This window comes from Pseudorca crassidens, chromosome 9, assembly GCF_039906515.1.
Source record: "Pseudorca crassidens isolate mPseCra1 chromosome 9, mPseCra1.hap1, whole genome shotgun sequence".
Lineage (NCBI taxonomy): Eukaryota > Metazoa > Chordata > Mammalia > Artiodactyla > Delphinidae > Pseudorca > Pseudorca crassidens.
Window position 1 is genome coordinate 3,664,907 of NC_090304.1, and position 27,945 is coordinate 3,692,851.

The 27,945-nt window shown below is 47.2% G+C and overlaps 1 protein-coding gene across 4 annotated transcripts in view; it reads right to left on the reverse strand.

Annotated features, from left to right (window-relative positions):
- PPFIA1 (PTPRF interacting protein alpha 1) overlaps positions 1-27,152 on the reverse strand; it is an 87,801-nt gene extending 60,649 nt beyond the window's left edge. The window contains exons 1-2 of one of the 4 annotated variants that reach the window (XM_067747973.1): positions 26,978-27,152; positions 25,461-25,724 (exon numbers count right to left, since the gene is read on the reverse strand). In XM_067747973.1, the coding sequence (XP_067604074.1) occupies positions 25,461-25,724 (264 nt within the window). In that variant the 5' untranslated portion in view covers positions 26,978-27,152. The remainder of the gene's footprint in view (positions 1-25,460; positions 25,725-26,977) is intronic. The other 3 variants (XM_067747974.1, XM_067747976.1, XM_067747975.1) reach the window with 3 other exon arrangements.
- Positions 27,153-27,945: the final 793 nt, after the last annotated feature.

The window sequence follows — 27,945 nt, forward strand, 5'->3', positions numbered from 1 at the left end:
ATGCATATTTCATATGTTTTAGAAACAAGTGTATAATGTCAGTGAAATATCACAGGCGAAAACATTCTAATTAAATTTAAAAAACTGAGCCTGGGGGTTGAGGGAGAATCAAACCAATGAAGTAAAAAAATCAAGGGCAGAAATCCTTCATTCAAATAGGAATGAGTACCTTCTGAGTTCTAAAACACTGGGAAATAACAAAATGAGAACACAATATGAAGTATGTTAACATCCAGTTTGTATTTATATAATGTTTCAAATTTCCCAATAAAGCCGGTTATGTGGTTTTTAGCACTACTCATGCTTACTAGAGTATAAAGCAGTTTTCATCTTCAAATATTTCATTTCATAGATCTATGCGTGTCCCAAGACATTACTGAATCATAAAGAAACTGTCTTCAGAGTATGAGACCAGAAACTGCCTGTCTGACCTTGACTGTCTAAACCACCATTAGCAACAGCGTAAAGTCCATATTTCCACAGAGATGTTTCTTTTCAGCTGTAACAAACTTTTAAAAAACAGTAATAGCAGCAGCAATGGAAGGGGGCTTAGGACAGAGCTTTTTTAACACAAACCTTCAAAAAATATATATATTTTTGAAACAGTAATAAAGGTATACATAAGAAAAGTCTCCCTTGCAGCCCAGTTTGCTCTTCCACACAATAGGTAATTAAAGTCATGGGTTTCTTGCTTATCTAGAATTGTATATATATATATGCCAATAAATACATCCATTTCCCTTTGCTTTTCTTCGCTTAAGGATATAACCTGAAGATGTTTCCATATCAGTTCATGATGTCCTCTTCCTTTTTTATAGCTGCAATGATTGCACATACCAATGAATTCAAAAGCCCTAATTTATTTTTTATTCACTTGCTGATGGACATTTGTTTGTGTTTCCAATCTTCTGCTATTACAAATAACATGGTAACAAATAATCCTGCGCATATATCATTTTGCATGTGTGCCAAATATATCTGTGGGATAATCTGAGAATTTGAGTCAAAGGATGTTGATCATTTTAAAATATACTGTTAAATTATTCCTCACTGGCCAGCAATGTGTGAAAACATGTTTCCTTATAGTCCCACCATCCTGGGTGTTATTAAACCTCGGTGTCGATTTTTCTTTTTTGGATCCATCCTCCTTCCCTCCTGCCTATCACATCAAAGTCTCCAAAACCTTTTCCTATGCTAGACACCAAATGCAAGCCCGGCACCCGGTGTGAGCAAGAGGTAACACGTTCTCTGGAGCATCCTTCGCTCCCCTGACCCTCTCACGGCTGGGGAATTATGCTGACATTTCTCTTACAAAGAAGGCTCAGCTCGTTCGTGAGGTTATTACACGTCCTCATTTTCTCACCTGACAATCTGTAACACAAACGGCACATTTTCCTTATTTCGGTTACTGTTTTTTATTTTTCTTGGATCAAATACAAGTGAGACTGGTCTGTTTTTTACTTATCCTGATACATCCTGACATCCCTATCCTTTCCTATAGAATGGCCTCTGATCATCATCTCTTACACCGAAACATCCGTTAGCAGGAACACAAACACCTGACTTGTGTCTTCTAGTGCAGTCATGCCCAAACACGTACATAACAAAATACTTCACTGTAAACTGATTTTTAAAATTCACTTTATATTACAATTAGGGTATCGTACTGATTTCTTAAAATCGTGTGTTCAGGTACATTTTAAAAGGGATATAATTTTATGATGGCACACATTATAATTTAAAATATTGTAAAAAGGAGCTATTGTATTGCTCTAAGGTACACACCTAGAAACAGACCTGCTGGGTCAAAGGGTTATGTAATTTAATTCTCAATGTTTCTAATGTGATAAACTACAGTGTTCTAAAGAAATATTAGTTTCACTGCTTTTGGCATCTCTTTGTATATTTTATAATTTACAGGGTTTTGATGTCCTGACAAAAAGAAGATCACAACAACTATAACTAAGTCCACTGATGAGGAAGACAGCTTGCACAGGTTCAGCCTGCATGGTCACCTTCACAGTCCTGGGCAAGGTGAGGACTGCACTACTACTTTTTAAACATAAAACATTATTTGCAAAAAAAAAATTTTTTAAGCATTTATTTTGTTCAAATATCACCACAATTTCTCCACTTATAATCTTTGCCTTTTCTTTTTTTTTTTTTTTTGCGGTACACGGGTCTCTCACCGTTATGGCCTCTCCCGTTGCGGAGCACAGGCTCCAGACGCGCAGACTCAGCGGCCATGGCTCACGGGCCCAGCCGCTCCGCGGCATGTGGGATCTTCCCGGACCGGGGCACGAACCCGTGTCCCCTGCGTCGGCAGGCGGACTCTCAACCACTGCGCCACCAGGGAAGCCCAGAATCTTTGCCTTTTCTAACCTCCCCATGGCAATAAAGGGCAAATTAAAATATTATGCTATTATATAACAGTAAAAATAATCGCAAACCTATGATTATATACCTGAATATCCAAATTATTTATTTAAATATTACATATATAGCATACATGCCCAAATATAAGGCAATTTCAAGTAAAATTCAATCCCCCTGGTTTCCCATTAAGACAACTGCCAGAAGTTTTCCGGCCGCTTTAACAGGCGCTTTCAGGAATGCAGATTAAACAGCCGGCTCTGACTCAGGCTCAGCCCTACACAATTATGAAAATAAATAGACAGAACTACTTACTCTAGCTGCACGCTCAGTTACTATACCTAATATGCTTATGTTCTATCTGCAGTCACATCACATGGACTCAGAACACTTCTGAGAGGTCCTTTAACCATGTTTTCTTCTCTTCGCTGGGACAACAGTGGTTCACCTGCTGGTGAGCCATTTGGGAATCATCGACGCCAACCACCATGTGGGCATCCCCGAGCACCTACGTTAAGAAAACAACATGGCGCGCTCCAGCTGCAGGACACCAGGTGGATCACTGCCCCGTCACTCCCACGGCCGAGCTCCAGATCCTGCTGCAGCCTCCTGGCAATGGTGGCACCATCAGAACATGGCACAGAGAAATGTCTGGGAGTGGTGGGAGGCTGCCATCAGGGTTTGAGGCACGCTGAACTTGAGAAGGAAGCCAATGCCATCCTGGGGGAAGGACGGCACGCCTGAGGAGCATCTCCACTCCTCTGGTGAGACGACATCATGCTGCTCTCCCCGGCTCCGCTCGGGAACTGCCGTACAGTTTACAGCTTAGCAAGTCTCCTGAAAAACCTTATGGTGGTGTGCTCCTGGTTTTTCTGATTTAGTCACAATTTTAGAATATTTTAGGCTTGTCATTAGCTCCTAGTAGCACCTCTATTTTGCCAAAAAAAAACCCAAAAAGCCACAATCAACTCTTTTACATGTGATTAAGCACTCTGTGAAATTACTTCATGACCTTTATTAACTTAGAACACCCTAGATGTGTTAAATTAGATGTAGGAGCCTTCGGACCCCACCTTCCAGGGCCCTCATAGTATCAGCAAACACAACTGCACAAAAAGGGTTATAAGACAGAACCTCCTCTGTTGCCCTGTGAGACTGCACTGTCGACAGGAAGAGAATTTTCCACCAAATTCCCAGCAGGTACTATTGAAGAGCAGCTCTCTGACACGCAACAGGGTCAGCTAACACTGCACCTGACTCTGCTCTAAAGCTACAATGTGACTCTGAAAGAATTCAAAAAACAATTATGGGGAATCATGGCCGCCTTTTAACAGACACGGGGGACCGCGACTGAAAGCTCACGGCTCAGCGCACAGAAGACCAAGGACAACCGAGCGGGCTGCTTTCCTGATACACCAGACGGAAGACAGGTATCTCGGAGTGAATCAAAGGTCTCGGTATAAAACCATAACTGAAAGTACTTTATTAGGGGCTTCCTCTTGTGGCTCCACTCTGCCTAGTCAATAGAAATACAAGTTTAAGAATGAGTAGTCTCAGAGTATCTACGGCTACGTTTATAGCATTTCCTGAAATTCTGCTGACGAGCCAAAGAAACACAAATGCTGCAGTGTTTCAGGCCACAGAGCAAAGGCTGAAAGTAATAAGTACAAATGAACTTGAAAAAGGCTTCTGATTCTCTGTCATGCAGCTTTCATAACAAGAATGACATTGCCTACTAGAAGACCACAAAGCTGACTGGTGGAAATGATACAGATAAAGGGTTGATTGTCGACAAAATGTCTCGGCTGCCTGCAGATCCGCCCCTCCGCCTGTCCAGAGTCTGCCCGTCCATCACCATCCTCCCCCAGAAGCTGTTAGACAACCAGCTCTGCTCCTGGTCACCACTTCCCCGGGGCCACACTCTCAAGGCCTTTGTCAACCGTTCTCTTCCCACCCCCGTGCTGAGGACCATCCCCACACTGTGTCAGGGCCGCACCCCCATCGCCGTCCCTCCTTCCGCATCTGCTGACCTGCCGGCCCAGCCCCACACCCTCCCGCAGGCTGAACACAGGGTCGCGCGGGCTGGGCTTGACCACCCATCTCCCGCTTAGGCTCCCCCAGGCCTCCGCCACCGCTTCACTGCACGGACCCCAGTCTACTCGGGGGAAAGACGTGCCCCCTCACTACTGAAACCCCAGCCTCCCCAAAGGGTCTAGCAACACACCAGTGATCAGGCAATAGCTTTGTATGGAAACAAATCAGTAACATACTACCTCTGACAGCAAATATTACTACTCTGTAACCTTCTTAACCTTTTGTAGGTCTGTGTATTCATGTCTTGCAAACCAGTCTGACAAGAGCCCCCTGTTACAACAGTTTCACCCTCTAATTTAACAAGACACCTGAGAATGAAACAAAGGCCAGCTACAAAACCATAACTGAAGGTACTTTATTAGGGTTCCTCTGTGGCTCTAGTAAGCTTAGTAGGGTAGGAACACAGGCCTAAGGATGAGTAGCCCTGGAAAACACCAGCTGGACAACACCAGCAATTTCTGAGGTGCTATTCTAAGTACACGTAGATGTAAATATTAATGGCAATAGCGCTATTTTTGTTTGCTGCTTTATGGTTTTCAAAGTATTTTCACATATGTTATCACATTTTATTCTCAACCACCCAGTAAGGTGCTCATAATGACCTCATTTTACAAATTATAATACAGGCCCAGGCAGGTTACTGAAGTGCAAAGGTCACTCAGTTAATAAGTGGCTTGGGACTGAGAACTCAATACAGACAATATGTTATCTTCAGGGGAAGATAACACAGTAAGTATCAACGCCAAGGCCACTGTTAGTAAGCAGAGGATTGAAGACTTGAAACAGGTGGGGAGGGGGGTGGAGAGAAGGAAAGACTGGGTGGACAAGAAAAAAATCACTCAGCAGTTAGTGAAAAGGAAGGGACTGTTACAGTCAACCAATAACTTCACCACCATCACCACGTGGAAAGAAAGAGGGCAGCTACATATCCCCCAGGATATCTTTCTGTGATTTCTTTTGCCCCCCTCAAGGATGGCCTTGATATATACCCAAGCCTACTACTTCATCTGTGTTTTTCTTCAAGCTGATGACATTTTTAAGAGCTGAAGAAAAGTAAAAGGAATAAAAAGTAACACCGGCCCCAGGCATCAGACTCCATCTTCTCCTAGAGATGGGACAGACGCTGAATCCCAGTAGGAATTGGAGGTGTGAGAACAGACCTCACAGGGTTGACCTCGGCCTTGAGACACAGGTGGGGTTTTGAAAAAAGGGAGCGGGAAAGGGACTCCACAAGCAGGGAATTGTGTAGGCCAGGATGTGAGGGAAGGGGAGCAAAAAGACTGGTGTGGCTAGAACGAAGGGGTATTTACAGAGGGAAACGGTGTGGGAAGGTTGAAGAAAGCCAGATCGTGGAGTTGTGAGTGCCAAACAAAGAGTTTAGGTTTTGCCTCTGCTACCAGGGATGGGCGCTGCAGAAACCTGCGCACAGCAAAGGTTCAGGTTAACCTGGGAGCTGTAAGAAGCGTGCTGGAGGGACTGGAAAGGGGAGAGGGTGCATCACGGAGGCTCGAGGCATGGAGGGGCCAAGCAGCGATACCAGAATACAGGAGAAAATAAAAACAACATTAGGAAAGAAAAACCGAAGCAGCGCTGAGTGGTCCTGGAGGGTGAGAAGGGAAGGAAAGGCGAGGCACGGAAAGCTGGGAGGGGAGGTGGGAGGGGAGGCTGAGCAAGGAGGACGCATGGCGCAACCCTGGATATGAGACGCAGCAGGAGAGCCTGGGTCACAGCTAAAGGATGTGACAAAGCTTGGGGCTGGGGCATGAAAGGTGCATCACAGACTTGGGGATGAAGACACAGCCGTGGCAGCCACCTTCAAAAGGGGGATGCCGAGCCCACAGAAGCGAGCGAATCTGCACGACTACAGAAAAGGGGCAGAAGAAGGCTAGGATTTTAATGTATTTCCTAGCCACGAGCACATGACTAGGATAAAATGAAAATAATTATCCAACTATCTTTGGGTAGCAAGTGCTTCCTTTCCCTCAATTCTTTCCACGGAGGTTTTCCAAACATGGAAAGAAAAGAACCTAACACCTGCCAGTGAGCACAGGAAATACACAAAGACGAGAACACGAGCTCCCTCTACATTACTGACAATTTTTAAAGTTACTTTAAATTAGGATTATGTGTGTCAGATTGTTTTTCTGTAGTATTACTATAAAACTTCCAGTGAGAGAATCTTAAGATGAAGTTAACTGAAGCAACACCAAAGCACAGGAAACACGCATTCCAAGTCAACACCAAAGACCTTCATTTCTTCGTTGAGTGCAGTGAAGGCGTCTGAGCAGCAGGGTGGGTGCCAGCCTGGAGGTCACTTACTAAACGGGCTATAGCCTGAGCACCTGCAGGCACACCAGAGAACATCTCACTTCCTGGCAGCACCGGCCCTTTTAATAACAGTCATTAATAGTGAAAACACTATTTCAGCGGGGAAACAAAGAGGAAAGCACCGGACACTCAAGGGTTTGTACAAAGCGCGCAGAACCTATCAGCAGGAATGTGCTTTCGAGCAATCTCTTAATTCATCGTTAAACTTTTTTGGGACCAAGTATTTCTCTGGTTTGCACAAGAAAACAACCTTGGAATGTACATTCTTTCCAACTTAAACCCTTTGTTCTAACCACCCACCACTCGCCCCCCATGGACCTTTCTACGCTCAGGTCATGTTCAGGCACCCTGCTACGCAAGCCAAAAGGGCAGCGCTTCTAGTCTGTGGAACTTTCTCCTTGAAATGGAGCACAGATAACCAGGAGCAGGAATAAAACAGCAAAAGTCTCTGTGATGCCACAGGAGGCCGCCAGGAGGGGCACCCGACTTCAATCCCTATTTACTGTGTTCTTTTCTCTCTCCAGCAGGTCAGGGCGGAGGAGAGATGGACGTGGCGACTGGCCCTGAAAATCCCAGCCGGGCAGTCTTCGCTGTGTGCCACCTAAGCAAACGCCACGCTGCTTTCTGACACTGTCAACGCGCATGGTCATACTGTCGCCACGTGGCATCTATTTTAGCCACGCAGCCTCGGAGCCCCCTTCCCACGGCTGGGAAGTGGTCTGTCCTTGAGGAACGGCTTGTGACCCAGAGGAGGAGGCAGAAGCACCAGCCCCCTGCTCTCCTGGCCTCTCCCACATCTGGGGACAGCGCAGAACAGCCCCAGGCCCACCAATCACAGGCCTGGAGCCCAGACTCCGAACGGGAAGCAACAAGCGGTGCCCAGAGGTGGTCATGCATCCGAGGGTCCGGGCGATGGTGTGGGCAGTGCAGGTGCAGTTTCCGGACAAGCAGCTTCACCAGAGCCTCGCACAGCAGGACAGGGCTCGTGGCCTCCAGGCCCGGCGCCCCCACCTTCCCCGAGACGCTGGGGGCTACTCAGAGTGTGCACAGCCATTTATTTTTCTGCATGGATCACCCAGGCAGTCTGCAACTAAGCCCCCCGCGTTGTTTTCCTCAACGCGGAACTTCACGCATTTTCCTCAGTGAGAAGCATGAATGAGCGTGAGAAACGCCACTGCCTTTCTGACGTCACCCCACCCCGCGGGCACGCTGGATGGGGGCAGAGACTGTTACTCTGTGCATCTTACAGCTGACTTGTTTGAACTTCCTTTTTTTCACTTGCCTCCTTTTTTGCCCTAGTAACTTTGGGAACCCAGAAGGAAGGGACCCCTCATCATCGCCGCACTCCCTGACGCTGCTCAGCGGAACACCGGCTAACGCCTCCCGCTCTGCTCGGAGCCCAGGCACTCTTGGGAGGGCTTCTTGGACACGCTCAGGGTGGCGTCACCGCAGCCTGTGAAGCAGCTCTCAGCGCAGGCGGCAAAGTGAGGGCCCAGCCCCAGAGCCCATGCTCTTAGTTAAGCACGGCCTCCAACTCACACAGTAAGAAAAAGCGGCTCCCTCCACACAGGCAAAAACAAACGCGGTGAAGAAAGTCCTTGCAATTTCCCTCCCATCATCTGATTCCTTGCCCTTCTCACAAAACCTCCATTCTTACACTCGCGGTAGGAATCACATCCCATCCAAATGCACCAGGATGTTTCTCGTTGAGTGGCTAAACGACGCGGCCTCGGCCCGGGGAGAGAGACGTCCGGAGGGGCAGAGCGTCTGCTCAGGACCAGCTGTGCCCCCAGCATCACTCCTCACTCTTCGGCCCCAGCTGCGGTGAAAACCACAGCCAAACGTCGACTTTCCTTCCCACGTACAGTAAAGGGCTGTGCAGGAGCTACAGAACACTGACAGTCACAGCGCCCAAAGGGACATGGAGACCATCTAGCTCCCAGGGCTTCCCAACCGTCCTCCCGGACCCCCGTGTGGCCGCAGGTTCTCGGCACATGAGGCTCTAGGTGGCACTGCGCTCCCTGGGGAGCCAGCCCCTCGGAGACCCTCCAGAGACAGGCTCCTTTCCATAAGGCTTTGAACCACAGGGTCGAGTCCCTTTGCCCCTCCCCATTCTATAGAGATGCGACCAGAGGCTCCAAGAGGTGACCCGGTGGCGGAACCAGATCAGAAGCTGTCTCGGGGCTCTGCCGTGCTGCCACCCAGCTACCTGCATCACAGACAGTGACAGAAGACGGGCCTTGCACACCCTGACATGCAAACTGCCGGCTGATCTGTTGCGTTCCAAAGCCACAGCTCTTTCCTTCCTCACTGTTGCAGTGATCCACCCAGACGTGGCGCAGTTCGGTGCCTGTGAATCTCACCAGGGGCCGAGAGTTGGCTGAGGGACACGCGCGCTCCGGAGCCGCCGTCCACAGCGCACGTAGACCCCTGGGCACACACTGCGGGCAAGAGCTTCTGGGGAAGGTGATGAGGAACAAAAGAGAAACTCTAAACGTCCTGCATTCGTCAAGTGAAAGAGCCACAAGAATAGTCAGAAACAGAATTAGACAAGACATCTGAGAGCGGAGGACTTTAAAGATTCTGGGCACTAGAGGAACCAACTGACGGTGTCAGGAAACCATCGTATTCGCCCCACGAGGCTCCGCAGGGCGGCAGGTGCCGTGGGGACCACTGGAGGGCTCCTGTTCTGGGCGCTGCCTGCCGCCCACAGGCAGAGCCGACGGGGACAGAGACCCTTTGCTGAAGAAGCAAACCCTGGCACTCACAGGACCACCCCCACGGGCATTGGCGGCATCCTGCCGGCCCCATCTCCTCCTGCAGGGAGGAGCCCTGGAGTGAGACTGCCTGGGTGCAAACACTGACCACCACCTGTGATCTATGGGGCTCTGGGGAGCTCCCCAACCTCAGTTTCTTCATCTATAAAATGGGGTACATAATAGCATCCTGCTTTCTAGTACTGTTTAAAGTATACTCTATAGGCGACTTCCCTGGTGGCGCAGTGGTTAAGAATCCGCCTGCCAATGCAGGGGACACAGGTTCGAGCCCTGGTCCGGGAAGATCCCACATGCCGCAGAGCAACTAAGCCCATGCACCACAACTACTGAGCCTGCGCTCTAGAGCCTGCAAACCACAACTAGGGAGCCCACGTGCCGCAACTACTGAAGCCTGTGCGCCTAGAGCCCGTGCTCTGCAACAAGAAAAGTCACCGCAGTGAGAAGCCCGTGCACTGCGATGAAGAGTAGCCCCTGCTCGCCGCAACTAGAGAAAGTCCACGTGCAGCAATGAAGACCCAACACAGCCAAAAATAAATAAAGTATGCTCTATAGTATCATTATGAGGCCTCAGTGAGATAATTCACATAAAGAGGCTTAGAGGCTATCATATATCACTTATATGCGGAATCTAAAAAAAAATGATACAGGAATCTCTTGGCGGTCCAGTGGTGAGGACTCCGTGCTTCCACTGCAGGGGGCATAGGTTCGATCCCTGGTCGGGGATCTAAGATCCCACAGGCTGCTCGGCGCAGCCCAAAAAAGAAACAAATGAACTTATATGCAAAACAGAAATAGACCCACAGACATAGAAAACAAACTTATGGTTACCAAAGGGCAAGATGGGAGAGGGATAAATTAGGAGTTTGGGATTAACATATACACGCTAGTATATATAAAATAGATAACCAACAAGGACCTACAGTATAGCACAGGGAACTATACTAAATATTTTGTAATAACCTACATGGGAAAAGAATCTGAAAAAGAATACATATATATATATATGTAAAACTGAATCATTTTGCTGTACATCTGCAACTAACACAACATTGTAAACCAACTATACTTCACTTAAAAAAAAAAAAAAAGGCTTAGAGGCAAAACATGTTGGCTATTACCTCATTTAATCCCCCTAAACATCCATCCATACAGCCCCTGGCCAGTGCCTAACACACGGCCAACACTAAGTATAATACTTGCTAAATAAAAACAAACAGTTACTGTTCCTCACTGACTGATGACAACGCTGAAGACTCACCTCTGAGGAAACTGACAAAAGTAACGAGGGAAGGAAGGCTGGCCCACAAGTCCGCCGACTCTGCCTGAACAGGCTGCTTTCCTCGAAAATGCACCCACCTTGACCTGGGGTCCATGGTGGGGCAGGCGTGGGATGGAATCTACCCAGAGAGACAGGCCCGCGAGTGAGAGATGCGGGGCACTCCCGCAGGCCTGCTTTAAGCTCTTCGTTTAAGTCACCGTCGGCTTGAGGAGGGAGCTGCGCTACTGTTTTATAAAATGCCCTCGGACAGCGCAGGGGTGAAACGCCAGTGTGCTGACAGTCCCCCGTCAGCATGTGTCTGCGGTGGAGGGAAAGGAGCTGAGCCACAAAGCAGCAAAGTGCTATACACAACTTCTTTAACCCTTGGCCTCAACTGGATTTCACACTTGGTCACAAATAAAGTCCTTTAGATTTTAATTTGCATGAAAACAAATACCGCATCAGACTATTCAAATTAATACTCAGACTATTTGAAATACTCTTCCCCTGCCACATCTGTTTCTGTTTTGGGGTACAGAGGATGCCTGACCTTACCTGGCATTCACGTTCTCCCATGAAAGACTGTCAAGGTGGGGAGAAGAGCGGGCCCTAGCTTCTAACAGCGCCTTCCGATTTCAAGAGAGATCAACGGCTCAGAAATATCGACTAGTCTCAAGTAGAGCTTAAACGTTTACCCCGACATGCCACACGTGAGACCAGTGGCTGTGTTACTGCTGACAAGGGCTTAAAATTACACAGGCAGAAGGGATAATTAGCCTATTTGCAAAGCAGAAAAACCTGGAAATGCAGGATATGCTTTAAGCTCCCAAATTTATTTTCAGAGCAAAATGAAATTTCCCCCTCAGAATAACACTGAGACTCTGCAAGCCAAGCGTAAGAACTCTCTGGGTGGACCTTCCCTGCCAAGGACCTGCTATCCAAGCCTGCAGAACTGGGCCAAGAGCTCACTTCCAGCTACAGGGAAAACCTACGAAGTGGAAACATTTTGTCACTTCTCTAATTAGCATTAGCAAGCAACAAACCTTCAGCTGTGCTTCATTTCTGAGAGTGAAAGGGAACACTTGCTAACTGCTCAGGATAACAGGCAAAACCCAGGACCATCTCAGGCAAACTAGGAGACATGGTCACCCACCTGTGAGGGTTGGGTGGGACAGAGACAGGAGAAGCAAGATTTCTGAGAATGCCTTTTCCTATAGTTCCGATTTTTGAACCATGTAAATGCTTTATGTATTCGAAAAAAATTAACTCCAAAAGAAGAATGCAAACCCTAAAATTAAGAATAAAAAGAGGGCTTCCCTGGTGGCGCAGTGGTTAAGAATCCGCTTGCCAATGCAGGGGATGCGGGTTCAAGCCCTAGTCCGGGAAGATCCCACATGCCGCAGAGCAACTAAGCCCGTTGCGCCACAACTACTAAGTCCACGTGCCACAACTACTGGAGCCCGCGTGCCTAGATCCCGTGCTCCGCAACAAGAGAAGCCACTGCAATGAGAAGCCCGCGCACCACAACGAAGAGTAGCCCCCGCTCCCGCAACTAGAGAAAGCCCACACGCAGCAACGAAGGCCCAATGCAGCCAAAAATAAATAAATAAAATAAATTTATTAAAAAAAAAATAAACAGAAACAAATGAACTGTATATCAAATTTTATTTGTGCGGCTATGTTACTTCACATTGCTTTAAAACCCATTATTCTAACTATATATTATTTAGATACATTTATTTATTCTAAGACCCCAAAGAATTGCAAAGAAATTATAAAACTTCATACAGTAGGATGATTATAGTAATATGGTATTAAAATGTTGAAAATATTTCATGTATATCATAGGATAAAGAAAATAATGCTAACATCATTAGAAAGCAAAACAGTGTAAGACAAGAATTATAAATAGAAAATAAACTAAGGGGAAAGACTTCATTTTAATTTGTTAAGGAAATACCAATATGAAATCCACGGTTTTTAAAAAATGAATATTTTTGTCTAGCTCTGTTCCCTAGGAGGACCTAAAAGATGCTAACCCCTGTGACATGAGCACACCTGGCCTCCAGATACTGATTTCTAAATACTTCCCCACGAAAAGGAACCAGGGCTCCTCAGAGGAATGATTTCAGATCTGAGGCAGGAAAAACACAAAGTGGGCCTGGGACAAATTTTTGTTCCAGAAAACAAGGAAACATTCAAAGCCTAACAGGGCCTTGGCAAAGGCCACAGGAGCCAATCCAAGGGGGACAATATAAGCATCTAAGGAATAATGATAACTGACTATAATACACCGAATAAATACCAATCCAGTGTCCACAGTGACTGAGAGAGAGAAAGAGAATAAAAAGGGATGCTCTTGAAAGAGGAGCATCAATTAATAAACAAAGGAGGACCGAGAGTCGGAGAAGTCATCACTCAACTTCCAATGAAAGAAGTGATTTGGCAGGAACGCCAAATGGATGCTAAGGTCCTAGGAAGTCCCCTAGTGACCAGGAAGGTCCCTGGGGAGCAGGAGGAAGTGCAGAGAGAGAGACGAAGAGGGGTCAGAAACCACCGCCTCAGCCCAGTGAGCCCACCTCCCACCACAAGAACGGGACCACCAGAAATCGTTCCCTCTCAAAGTGAGGGCAAAAATGGGGGAAATGAGGTAAGGCTGGGAGGTAAAGTGGGAGTCGTTAAACCCCTGTGGGACGCGGACTACACATCATCTATACTTTAAAATGGTTTCTAACTGGTGTATTGCTCTTATAATTTTCTAACCAGTAAAAAATGTAAATCGTATTTAAAGCTGTTATGGTGAATATCATTATGCGTAAGTTTCCTCCAGATAAGAACCATTTCCTTGGGCTTCCCTGGTGGTGCAGTGGATAAGAGTCTGCCTGCCAATGCAGGGGACACAGGTTTGATCCCTGGCCAGGAAGATCCCACATGCCGCGGAGCAACTAAGCCTGTGCGCCACAACTACTGAGCCTGCGCTCTAGAGCCTGCGAGCCACAACTACCGAAGCCCGCGCGCCTAGAGCCCGTGCTCCGCAACAAGAGAAGCCACTGCAATGAGAAGCCCGCGCACCACAACGAAGAGTAGCCCCAGCTCGCCGCAGCTAGAGGAAGCTCACGCACAGCAATGAAGACCCAATGCAGCCAAAAAATAAATAAAAAATAAATTAATTTAATTTAATTTAAAGGAGAAAAGAGCTAAGCCACTGGCCTAACAGCAGGCAGTTACTTTGTAGACAGAAGTAAAATGCAGACCTGTCCAGCTGCAAAAGCCATGCTAAACACTAAATAAACACATGGAGGAGGAGTCTGGAAAGGAAAGAAGGGCAGGGTGTTTTGAGGCTCTTTCTACACAGGGCCAAACTGGCCCTCCAAAAGAGTTAGCTACCAAAGCGCTCAGCAGGAGCTAGCGCCAAGAGCTAGCAAGCAGAAGACGGGGTAAGAAGGGCCTTCCTCTCTGACAGAACAGCATATTTACAAAGAAACTGCAGGGAAACAGAACATCTCCTGTGAGGAATGACCTACAACCCAGTATGGCTGGTGCGGGACAGAGAGGTCGCTGGGGCCAACCCCTCCTTGAATCAACCTGGTGGAAGAAGAGGGTCCAGACCTCGCCAGCGGACCTCAGAGGTGGCGTCCGAGAGACAGGAAAGGTGCCTCCTACAGGGCCTGGAGACTGGGAGGGTGAGACGAGTGGTCTCTTGCTCTCTGACCACCTGACTCGGCAGAAAACTGTACCATCTCAGGAGGAGGGACAGACGTGGGGAAGAGCTGGTTTGGGCCCATGCTGAATTCAAGAGGCCCAAAGTCCACCCAAATGGAGGTGTGCCAGGCGAGGATGTGTGTGTGAGCTCAAGCAGTAGAGCGGGGAGGACAGAGGGTCGTGGAAACGTGAGGAAAGCCGCCGGGCCGAGTCCTCCTGTGCAGACACCCAGCACCGGCCGCTGCTTCTGCTGCGGTTCTGTCCACGCGTCAAACTTGGTCAAACTGAACTACACAGAGTCTTTCATTCTATTTCTCTTTGCACAAATAAAGAGATCTTGGGCCACGTGACCCTTCCTACATACTGAGTATTCAGCACCTAGAACAGTGTCTGACACAGAACAGGCGCTCAGTGAATATCAGTGTATACATCATACACATAAGCAGTACGTACACTTCGTTAAAATATTACATACATTGTTCTGTGCTTTGTAAGATGGGTGATGTCAAGGGGTTTAAAACTTTTGCCTAAAGTACTGACTCTACAGCTCAACCCATGTACCCCAATGACTCTCCGCCAGTGGTTTCTTCCCCATCCCTTCTAGCCCCGCCCCACCCATCCTCCACACAGCACCAGCATGGCCTCTTACAACCTTCAACCAGATGGTGTCAATCCTTCCCCACTGAGGCCAAAACTATCACCACTATCACCACTATGACCACTATCCCACTATGACCACTACGACCACTATCACCCCTATCCCACTCTCACCACTGTGACCACTCTCACCGCTATCTGGAGACGAAATGGCTGCATATAGCTCTGCCTCTGCCGCTGTCTCCCAGGAGCCCAGAACCCGGAACCAACTCAGTCACACGGGGCTCCACGGAGACCGGCGGGCTCTGCTCAACGGTGCAGTGAGTGTGTGCCGAAGAGGGAAGGCGCCCGTGCTCAAGGATACCGTTTCAAAGTAGTACTGAACAGAATTCACTGTCTCAGAAGCCAGAGACACTAGAAATACCCATGGTCTTCGGAGAGGGGTTCTGCCACCTGCACCTGCTGGAAAAGCTCACTGGAAGGGCCCCACCTAAAGTCAAGGGCATCCCTAGACTCCAGCCTGGAAGAGGAGTCACTGAGCTACTTAGACCTCACTCTGATTCTGAGGTCAGTCCTCCCTTCCTGACTCACTCACTTCAGCTCGGCAGCACTGATCCAACCTTGGTAGGGGCACTGACCGTGAACCCCCAGTGGAGTGCTGGACCCCGCTGTGAACTCAGCGGTGCTCGAGACAGGCTGGGGATTCTTCCCACCAGAGCCTCTCAACCTCGGCCCTCGGCTGCCAGGTAACTGGTGCCGTGGAGGGGGCATCGCAGACGTTCAGGGGCATCCCTGCCCGAGCCTTGACGGCCGCAGCCCCTCAGACCCCACCAGGTGTCACCCCTTCCTCCGTCCCGCATCGTCTCCTGTCCCCTCTCACCCTCCTGGCCAGGCTGCGCTTCCACCCTCCTTGCGCTCCGATCCCCCAGCACAGGCTACACTGCTCCCCGCTCAGCCCAAACCTCTGCTGTGACAACCAACACTCCTGACACAGGCAGACTAAGTTGTGATTTTAGGACCTTAGTCCTTAGGGTGTTTGGAGTCCTATATCCACCAGTCTCAGGAATTAGCAGACTCTGGGAGAGATGGCAGCACAGTCTGGGGTTCTGCCCACAATTCAACCTGAACACATTCTCTTTTCTCGGTTCTATGTATTGGAGTTCTCTGAGACGTCTTTTTAAAATCTCAACTGTTGCTTTCAAAAAGACTGTAAAATCGCTACACTCAACTTTAAGAATAAAATCTTCATTTTCAACTTTGAAATGAAATTGAAAGGAAGACTAAAAGCAGTAATTTTTTTAAACACTGAAAAAGAAAACCCACATGTGATCAACTCACAGAACAAAGGTCACATAACCCCTCCCACCTCCTTATCCTCCTCCTCTGCCACCGCCAGCCCGTCATCACCGCCAGGCTGGCACAGGGCAAGGGGAAGAGGGGAGACCAGTGCGGGGCTGGGACAATGGCCGCGAGAGGAGCCAGAGTGCAGGTCCTCTGTCTCCAGGGCGAGTGGGCCGCTTGCTCCATCCTCTTTCCAAGTTCAAGTGGCCGAGCATGGGCAAACTGGGGATTCTGACTAGAAACGGAATAGTGGGGACTAAGCAAGGACCAGTGGTCCTTGTTCTCCTGCATCAAATAGAGATGATCAAATATATTTACTATTACGTGTTGCTTCAGATGGAGAGAACACACCAGTTATTCCCCCACTTCCAGTTATGTACGTGAGCAGTTTGTAGGTCAGCCCGCCAAGAACTAGAAAAGCTAAATAAAACACATTTTTAAAGTCTGTCTGAAGGCATCAAAGAGGTACTGAGGCAGCCAAAACTGGAGGGTACAAGACTCCAAAGAAAAGGGAAACCCAGTGAGGGAGCGGGAGACTGAGAGGAGCGCTCCCCCCTCGGGGCATCTGCCCATGCTGACTCTGGGAAGAAAACGCAGTGAAAAGGCAAGCAGAGGGTACTAGCTGACAGAGCTCTGGACAGTTCCATAAGGCTGGGAAGACAAACATTCTAGTACAGGCCTGACAAGTCAGCCAGGACTTTAGGGACTAAGCTCCCCGAGAAAAGGGGGCACAGAAAATGAGCCCAACACTCCGCTCACACTGGCTGAGCAGCTGAGCTGCAGCAGAACCTCACGGTGCTCAGGACCTGCCAAGGAGGGGCCCTGGGAAGCTTCCAGATGGAGACCCTGCAGGGCTCCACCCTGGGGGGGGGCGGGAAGGTGGGTGAAGGCAGCTGAGCCTGAGGCTGACAAGGACTCCCAGCCTCCAGTCACTGAGCCCCCGACTGAACCAAGAGCTGTGACCCTACCCTGGGTCTGCGTCACAGGAGACTCTGAAGGAGGACAGCATCACCCAGAACCGCTACAGTTTTTCACACATAATGTCCAACACTCAACTAAAAAGACAAAAACGGGCGTAACAACGAATAGGACCAGGAGAAAAAAAGAACAGAAATAGAAACAGATCCGGAGGGGGCCCATACACTCGAGCTATCAGACGCAAACTTCAACTGTTCAAGAATGTGCCTGACAGAAGGAGAATTTTCCAGAATTCAAAATGGATTCTAGAACCTGAAAGTAACAGTGATTGAATTTAAGAACTCAATCTATGGGCTTAACATCAAATCGGACACAGCTGAAGAGAGGATCAATGAGCTGAAGGATGCATTAGTTTTAAAAAGAAAATAGAAGTTAGAGGAAAAAAAGTCTATCCAAGGAGCCCAAAAGACACCGCAGGACACTGTTAAAAAGATCTAGTGTACATATAAATGGGGCTCCTCACAGTGGAGGAGAGACAGGAAGGGGAATGAGAAACACCTATAAAGATAATGGTCAACGTTGGTTAAAGAGTCAAGCCATGGACTCAACAAAGAAAACCACACATTGGTTTTCAGCAGTTCTTCTGGTGTCTAAGGCAAAAAGAAAATGTTAGAGTGCCCAGAGGAAAAACGGCACTGCCTTTAATGGCACAACAACACTGAGAGCTGACTTTTCCAGAAAAAGGAAGTCAGAAGATAAGGGATTGGCATCTATAAAATGCTGAAAAACAAATAACCACCAACCTGGAATTCTATACCCAACAAAAACATTCTTCAAAAGTGAAGGCAAGGGCTTCCCTGGTGGCGCAGCGGTTGAGAGTCCGCCGGCCGATGCAGGGGCGCGGGTTCGTGCCCCGGTCCGGGAAGATCCCACATGCCGCGGAGCGGCTGGGCCCGTGAGCCATGGCCGCTGAGCCTGCGCGTCCGGAGCCTGTGCTCCACAACGGGAGAGGCCACAACAGTGAGAGGCCCGCGTACGGCAAAAAAAAAAAAAAAAAAAAAAAAAGTGAAGGCAAAATAGGGGCTTCCCTGGTGGCGCAGTGGTTAAGAATCCGCCTGCCAATGCAGGGGACACGGGTTCGAGCCCTGGTCCGGGAAGATCCCACATGCCGTGGAACAACAAAGCCCATGCACCACAACTACTGAGTCTGTGAGCCACAACTACTGAAGCCCTCACGCCTAGGGCCCGTGCTCCACAACAGGAGAAGCCACCGCAATGAGGAGCCTGCGCACCACGGGGAAGAGTAGCCCCCGCTCGCTGCAACTAGAGAAAGCCTGCGTGCAGCAACAAAGACCCAATACAACCAAAACTAAAAATAAATAAATTTATTTTTTAAAAGTGAAGGCAAAATAAAGCCGTTTCAGGCAAATGAAAATGAGACAACTCATCACCCACAGACATGAACTAAAAAAATATTGAAGTAGTTCTTCGAGAAAAAGAAGTCTCTGACAGAAATATGAAAAAACAAGTGAAAAGCAACCTATGAGAATAAATCACAATATTAACTGTACAAAACAATGATGATAATGCCAAAAATATATCTAAAATTTTAAAGTATCATAGCAGTGACACAGGAGGTGGGAGGGCGTTCAGGGCAGTTTGAGTATCAAAGCAAACAGCAGTGTCGGGGGGCAGTAAAGGCAGGCACGAACCTAGGCTGAACTGTAAAACACGCCCTGTGTCTGCGACTGTATATCCGACAACCGACACAGGAACACAGAGTTAAAAACACTTCATACTTCTCAAAGAAGGTAAGAGAGAAAGGACACAGAATAGGTGGGACAAACAGAACACAAATAGTAACACTGTACCTATAAACTGAAAGACTGCAATTACATTTAAATAGAGCAAATACTCTAATTAAAAGATAAGAACTAAAAAAAAAAAAAGATAAGAACTATCAAACTGATTAAAATAAAAACTACACACTATTCACAGAGGTACATGTTAAGATATAAAATCACAATCAGGCGAAAGGAAAAGATACCCAGGCAAACACGGACAGGAAACTGATGTGCAGATATCACTGTCAAATAGTGTCTGAAGTAAGAAGCGTTACTAGAGATAAAAAGGAAAATTTCATAATGATACAAGTTCAATCTAGCGAGGAGAATTCTAAATTCGAATGTACCTAATAACATAATCTCAAAATATCAACACATAAAAACGGAGAGAAGTAGAAAAGGAGAAACAGCCAAATTCATCATCACAGTGGGAGCCTTTAATGCATCTCTCAGTGGAAGGGGGCTGTCCAGTATGCAGTCACGTGCAGCTATGAGGCAGTGATGCTGGAAGCGTGGCCGCTCCACACTGAGATGTGCTGCAAGCAGGAAACGCACAGCGGATTTTAAAGACTTAGTACGAAAAAAAGAGCGTAAAATATTTCATTCGTTTTCTTATGTTGATTACACACTGAAATGATAATATTTTGGGTATCTGTGCTAAATAAAATATACTAAACTTAATTCCACCTATTTCTACTTTATTTAACGTGGCTACCAGAATCTGAATTCCATGACTAACAAACCTGACCTGACCGATACACACAGAAGACCGCGTTCCCGCGGATATGCATTGCTTTCAAGTGCCCAAGGAACACTTAACAAAATGAATGTGTACTGGGCCATTGGGAAAGCTCAACTCATTTCAAAGGATTGAAATAATGCAGGGTATCTTGAGGGATTGCAGCAGATAGACAGTTTATGCCCCCTCAAAATTCATCCCCCCCAAGGCGATGGTATTAGGAGGCACGGACTCTGCGAGGGATTAGGTCCTAAGTGCAATGAGCTCCCTTGCCCCTGTCCGCCCGGGGAGGACAGTGAGAAGAAGCTGGACATCTAGGGACCAGGAAACAGGACTCACCAAACATGGAATCTGCCGGCACCTTGATCTTGGGACTTCCCAGCCTCCAGTACTATGAGAAATAAATTTCTATTGTTTATAAGTCAGCTAGTCTATGGTATTTTATAACAACAGCCCAAAAAGACTAAGATAGGGATCTTCATGGAATTAAGCTAGAAATCAACAAAAAGATAAGGAGAAAAGCCTCCCCAAACACTGGGAAGTTAAACGACACACTTCTTCAAAATTTTTTTAAATAATAATTTTTAAAAACACAATGAAAATTAGAAAATACTTTTACATAAAAGATAAATGAAAGTTTGGCTTATTCAAATTTGTGGGATGCAGCTAATGGTGTTTAGAGGGTAACTTACAGCCTTAAACACATGTACTGGAAAAGAAAGAAGGCTAAAAATCAATTAAGCATCTATCCCAAGAAACCAGAGAAAAGAATAGCAAACGAAACACAAAGCAAATGGAAGGAAAAGGAGCACAAAATAAGGAAATAGAGAACAAATATGAAATTAAAAAAAAAATCAATAAAGCCAAAAGTTGGTTCTTTGAAAGGACTGATAAAATTGATAAACCCCTAGAGAGACTGATTAAGAAAAAGAGACAAAGCACAAATTACCAGTATCAAGTATTTTTTAAAGGGGATATTATGAACCCCTTTACACTTACTAATTGGAAAGTTTGGGTGGCCTGAATAAATTCCTAGCGGGGGAAAATGCTTTACCTAAACAGACACAAGAAGACATATAAAATCAGAAAAATTCTATTTCCATGAAAATAATTAAATCTGAAATTAAAAGCCATCCCTTAATGAAAATCCTACACCAGCTGGTTTTGCCAATCAATTCTTCCAAAAATCTAAGAAAGAAAACACCAATCTCACAGGAACTCTTCTGGGGGTAAAAAAGGAACACTTTCCACCTTGTTTTATGAGACGAGCATAACCTTGATACCAAAACCCAACAAGGACAAGAAGTATAAGAAAGTAAAATTACAGACCTTGAATACAGATGCAATAATCCTAAACAAAATTAACAAATAAAATCCAACCAAAGGAGAATACATCAAGATCAGGTTGGGATTATTCTAGAATCACAAAATTTTTTAAAAAGTTAAATCACCACATAAAAGAAAAATCACTTGGTTGTTTTAAAATTTGCAGAAAATATACTTAAGAAAATTTAATGTAATAATTTTAATTCATGATTTTAAAAAACTCTTAGCAAAGAGGAAATTTTTCATATTTTCATAAAAATATCTACAAAAAAGCCACAGTAGGGCTTCCCTGGTGGCGCAGTGGTTAAGAATCCACCTGCCAATGCAGGGGACATGGGTTCGAGCCCTGGTCTGGGAAGATCCCACGTGCCGCGGAGCAACTAAGCCCATGAACCACAACTACTGAGCCTGTGCTCTAGAGCCCGCAAGCCACAACTACTGAGCCCACGTGCCACAACTAATGAAGCCCGTGTGCCTGGAGCCTGTGCTCCACAACAAGAGAAGCCACTGCAGTGAGGAGCCCGCAGTGAAGAGTAGGCCCTGCTCACCACAGCTAGAGAAAGCCCACACGCAACAACGAAGACCCAAAGTAGCCAAAGAAATAAGTAAAATAAATAAATTTTTTTAAAAAATTAAAGAAAAGTTACAGTAAATATCATATGTAATGGTGAAATAGTGCAAGCTTTTCCTCTGATACTGGGAATGAGACAAGGATATTTATTCTCATTACTTCTGTTCACCACTGTATTGGAGATCCTAGCCAGTACAATAAGGCAAGAAAAAGAAAAAGGGTTACAGCAACTGGAAAGAAAAAAAAAAGAAACTTATCTGCAGACATAACAGTGTATACATAGAAAATACAAGAATTATTACTAGAAATAAATGGATTTAGCAAGTGAATACAGAAAAATTAATTCTATCTCTACATACTAGTAATTTATAATGGCATCAAAAATATGAGATATCTAATTAAACATGCATAAGACATACAGAAAACTGTAAAATTTTAAGACAAATTAAAGAAGATCTAAATAAATGGAGGACTATATATACTGTGTTCATGGATTCTAAGAACAATATTAAAAAGACGTCATTTCTCCCCGCACTGGTCTACAAATTAAATTCAACCTCAATTAAAATCCCGGCACATTTTCTGGGGAAAGACAGCCTAGTGGATTCTAAAATTTATCTGAAAACGCAAAGGGTCAAGGTTAGCCAAGGCAATACTGAATCATGACTCAGGTGTAGGATTTAAATTACCAGATATGAAGACTGACTAAACCTACAGTAATTTAGATAGCGTTGCATTTGTGCAAAAGAGACAAAAAGATCAATGGAGCAGAGGGGAGTCCAGAAACAGGCCCATACACTTACGGTCACTTGATTTACAACAGAGATGACACTGCAGCACACTGGGGAAAGGATGCTTTTTTTAATAAATTACAACTGGATAGCCATACACTTAAAGGAAAAAAAAAAAAAAAAAGAAGCCTGGCCCCTATCTCACACAATAAACAAAAATCAGTTTCAGATGGATTACAGATCTAAATGTGAAAGATAAAACAATAAAGCTTTTACAGGATAACATCTTCATGCAACTTCGTGATGATATCTTTCAATGAACACAAAGCTCATTAAATATTACTGAAAAGACTGATCACCTGGGGTACATTAAAATAAAAAATTATGCTTTTTAAAAGACACCACTGAGAAAGTGAAAAGGCAAACACCCCCCCAAAAAAACCTGCCATACATATATGTACTCAGAATATATAAAAAGAACTCCTTCAAATCAGTAAGAAACAAAACAGACAACCCAATCAAAAAATGGGCAAAAGACAATTATTTCACCAAAGAACGTAAGCAAATGGCCAACGAACGCCAGGGATGTTTACTGGCCATCAGGGAGCAAGTCCCCACCCCACTGAGTTCCTACCACTCAACACCACCAGACAGCTACAACCAAAGAACTGCCGATACCGAGGGTCAGAACAACCAACGGCTCACACACTGCGGGAGGTAGGACAACGGTCACGACCACCACCTTGGATAGAGCCTACTAAGGCTGAACATACTCCATCACCTGGCAGTGCTACTCCTTTGAACACACCCAACAGAAACACATACATATCTGTACCAAAAAGCAAGAACATTCAGGGCAGCATTTGTAAAAACTAGAAACAACCCAGATACCCATGAACAACAGAAAGAATAAATTATGGTACATTCATACACTGGGTTATTAAATAGCAGATGAGAACGAACAAAGCTACATGGATAGAGCTCGCAAAGATAATGTTGAATGAAAGAATCAAGAAATAAAATATACACGTTACTTTATTCCATTTACACAAAGTCAAGAACATGCCAAGTTAATCAACGGCAGAAAGTCGAGACCACAGTTAGCTCTGGGAGACAATTACTGGGAGTGGGTGGGAGGGGGCTTCTGGGAAGCCTGGTAATGTTCTATTTCTTGGTCTGGGCAGTGGTTACAAGAGTGTGTTTGCTTAATGAAAAATTCACTGCGATGTACACTTATGATTTGTGAATTTTTCTGACGTACGTTCTGTTACAGTTAAGTTTTTCTTAAGTACACTATTACTTGCCTACATAACCTGGCAGGAGTTTATTCACACGCCTACCTGGTCACACAATTAGCCACCAAACAGAAGACAAATGCCAAGAAAGGGAAGGATCCAAAAAATGTTTACTTAATGGTTCCTGTGTTTCTAAAACGCTGGACTCAGGTGCTCAGGTGGTGAGGTGAGCTGGTGACGTCATCACATTCTCCACTCAACAAGGCATTTCCAGGCTACAACACGGAGCAGCAGCTAGCAACAAATCACTGAGCGACTGTCCCATTGGCTGGTGTGACAACCTCCACTGCATGAGACTGGACTTTACAAAACTCCTGTCCCTTACTTGTCACAAATCCCTTGTGCTCATCCTTTCAAAAAACTACACTTCAGTGTATGTACCTCAAGTTATAAGAAGACAAATACAACTACGAAAGAAACAAAACAAAACAAAAAACCCCAAAGTACTGAAAAGATTTACAAATACTACAATAAAATCCCAGTAAAACATAATTTGGCCAACCCTTCTAAGCTTGTGGTAATAAAATCTGACCCAAACAAACTTGGTAATTTACAAGATTCAAATGAGAAAAAACTTAATGATTCTCAAATTGACAAAGACAGAACATCACAGCACTGACATCAGATTATTGTTGCTAAAAAGGAAATCCAAATGTTGAGCTTACCCATCTTTCAGGAGAATTGACTAAAGGCCAGAAATGCATTAAGCCTAGTAATTATTCATTTACTATTTACCACTGCAGACCCATCCTGAGAGAATAAATGCATGCTTATTCATGTCCACCTGAAAGCACCATAAAGGCACCTATATGAATAGGTAAAATGGCACCTACACAGCTCGTAAACACCCAAGGAACACACACATCTCCCACTGCGCTCTGTGCCACCCAGTGCACACTCTTCTAGCTGACACCCTCTCCCTGCTCCTGTCATTAGATCCTCACTCGGCTCCACAAGAAAAGGCCTTGAAACACTGCTCCAAACACAATATCCTTAGATGAAAAACTTCAGTGTGGCTGTAAGCTTTATAATTCTCATCTGCCACAGAGAGAGCTCCAAAGGAATCCATCTTCCGTCTTCTATCCCCTCAAACAAACCTGATTTACAAAACACCGGTGTTCTGAGAAAGGTGGCTGTAAAAATATTTCTCCTGTGAAATCAATCCTATTTGTCCAGTAAATTTCATTAGGAAATTGGAAATACATAACACAACCCATGGAAATACACATTTAGGCAAGGAATAGCTTAAGACAGCGAAACGGAAGGCACCACAGAGCTTGGCTGCTTCATAGCCCTTTTTCAAAAACCCTGGAGCGCTCTTCCAAATCTAGGCAGTTCCTTCTGCCGCTCTAAAGGGGAACAAGGGCAATAAGGTGTTTTTACAGAACTTTATGGTACACTGGAGTTTGTTCTCACTAAGAAGTTTAATCCTCAGGAATTTTATCTATATGGGACTTACAAATAACAGAACCACCATTTCACGAGTGATTACGCAAAATACACATCGAAAAATTTCAACATCGTAAAAAAGCGTTTAGAAAAAACTCAGGTGAAAATCACCCATACCTGTGGAAGCGCGGTATTGAGCTGCCTCTGCAAGGAATCTCTTTCGTGACCAACCTCGTGTAACTTCCCCTGGGTTAAGGCCAGCGTTTCTTGGGTCTCTCTCAGAGTGTCAAGGAGACGGTCCCTCTCTTCCAGCATGGAGACCATCAACTGTTCAAAGTGTGAATCTGCATCTGGCTGTGAAGGGGAGCTGGACCCATGGCTCCCACTTCCTCCTGGGGGGCCTTCTGCTTCACTGATGGTCGGCATCACCTCGCACATCATCTTGAAATGAAAGACCCAGACCACAGTCATCAAGTGCAAAATAAAGGCTTCCACAAAGCTGCAACTTTATAGCTATCTGTAGCTGATAAGTGAAAGGCTGACAGCCTCATTATTCCCAGATCTGACTGCTCTGCTCTGTACAGAAAAAAACTGGGAAAACGTACACATGCATATACAAAGTGCCCAGAACACACAAGATGAAGACATTTAATACTGACAGTAATCCAGTGAAGGGGTAAAGACCAAAGAAGACAACCCTCACATAAAGAACAAACCCTGTGGCATTCTCTCTGCAAAGCTGTACTTTCTAGTTGTTGAAAACAAGTGTGCTTCTGTAACCTTTTTTTTTTTCCTTTCTATTTCCCGGTGGGGGAGAGAAAGTCAAAACACGTGCCATCCAATCATTTTTCAGGAAAAGCACAGAAGGAGCATACAGCCAGTAAAACTGACAAGTACAAAATCCATCAGGCATCTTAGAGGAATGTGTGCAGTCAGCTCCTAGGAAGGACTGACGGCTCCCTGAATTCTTGGGCTGGATTTGGTGAGCGATAAACGGAACTGGACTCGTTAAGGGCGCGAGAGGTGTTTTTCAACGGCTACAATGGTTGGTCAGTCAACCTAATTTACGTAAATTAACAGACCCCCCGCCCCCAAAAAATTCCACAATGGAAATATAGCAGGTCGGGACAGACGTGCACGGCTAGGAAGGAAGGAAAAGTGAAAGGTGAGATTACGAGAGGCTACTAAGTGTCTCAAATATAATGACGGGGCGAGGGGCAGGGGGCCGGTTCCCGAGGCTGCCGCCGGTGCTCCGGGCTCGGCGGACCCCCGGGACGGAGATGCCCAGGACCGCATACCACGCACCTGACAGTGACAACGACTCTACCCCGCTCGCACCCGCACCCGGTGCTGCAACAGCCCGGACGCCAGGGTGGCGAGAACGATTCACCACGGGAACCCAGCCTGGCTCGGGACTTCCCGCGGCTACAGGTCCTCGCCCCCGCGCCCAGCGCTGGGGTCCCCGGGGGCGCGGGTCACCTGGCGCTGGGGTCGGGGAGGGGGGGCGCACGGCCCCGAGAGCCCGTTCGCCGGGGGTCCCGCGGGCAGCGCCCCCTGCCCCAGCGACCCCGGGCCCCGCTGCACACCCTTCCCCCGGGGCTGACACTCACCAGCCGCGCGGCCCCCGCGGGGAGGGCGCCGGCGCCCGGGGCCCCGCTCCGCCCCAACCCTGTTTCAGTCCCCCTATCCCTTACCTTGCTCGCCGGCGGGAGCGGGCGAGGAGGCTCCGCGGCGGCTCGCGGGCGGCTGCTCGCTCCAGGCGAGCTCGGGGCCCGACGAAGGCAGCCCGCGCCCGCCGCCCGCCCCGCGCCCGCCGCCCCGGGCCCGCCGCCCCCAGTCACTAAGGCCGGCCTGCGGCCGGACACTGGCAGAGCACAGGAGGAGCGGGCCCGGCTGCGCGTCGCCGGCGTCAACGTGCCCGACGTCGGGCGCGTCGGCGCAGCGTCAGCGCCGAGCGCCGCCGGCACGCCCCGCCCCGTCCCCCGGGGGAGGAACTCAGGGGGCGGCCGAGTGTGCAAGCACCGCCTCCTCGGGGGGCGGGCTCGCCTCTCGGACGCCGATTGACTGGATACAGTAGAAGCCCCGCCCCCGGCCCCGCCCAGGTGGGTGAGCCTCGGTCGAGTCGCCGCTCCCGATTTCCGGCACCGGGCTCCGGGCTCCGGGCTTTGGTCCTCTCTCCGAGTAGCGTCTTCCAACTCGGGGGCTGTCCCCAACTCTCCGCTTACAGCCGCGGAGGACACCGAAGGCCGTTATCGAGCGTCTACTGGGTGCCAGGTTCTGAGCCCGACACTTCCCGAAGGTCACGGCTACACACCTTACGCCGGAGCGCACCCCAGTGCAAGTCACCTGTTCGCAGCCGGTCGGAGCCTGCGGTGTGGCCTCCGGAGCCTCCTAGGAACCGGTCCTTGCACGATTCGGAAGGACGCGGTTTCGACGCAAGACCCATTACCGAGCTTTACCTGCAGTACCTGGGGAGGCAGAGATGGGCAGCGTTTGATGTTAAGGCTCCTGGGCGCTGTGTCGAGAAGGCAGGCTTTGGAGCTAGGCACACCTTGTTCAACTTCCAGCAGATACTTCTCCCTGCGGTGTGGGCCTGGGCACCGCGGGGGAACCCACTTGTAAGATGGGAGAGTGAGTGATACAGACCTACCCCAGGGCTGTT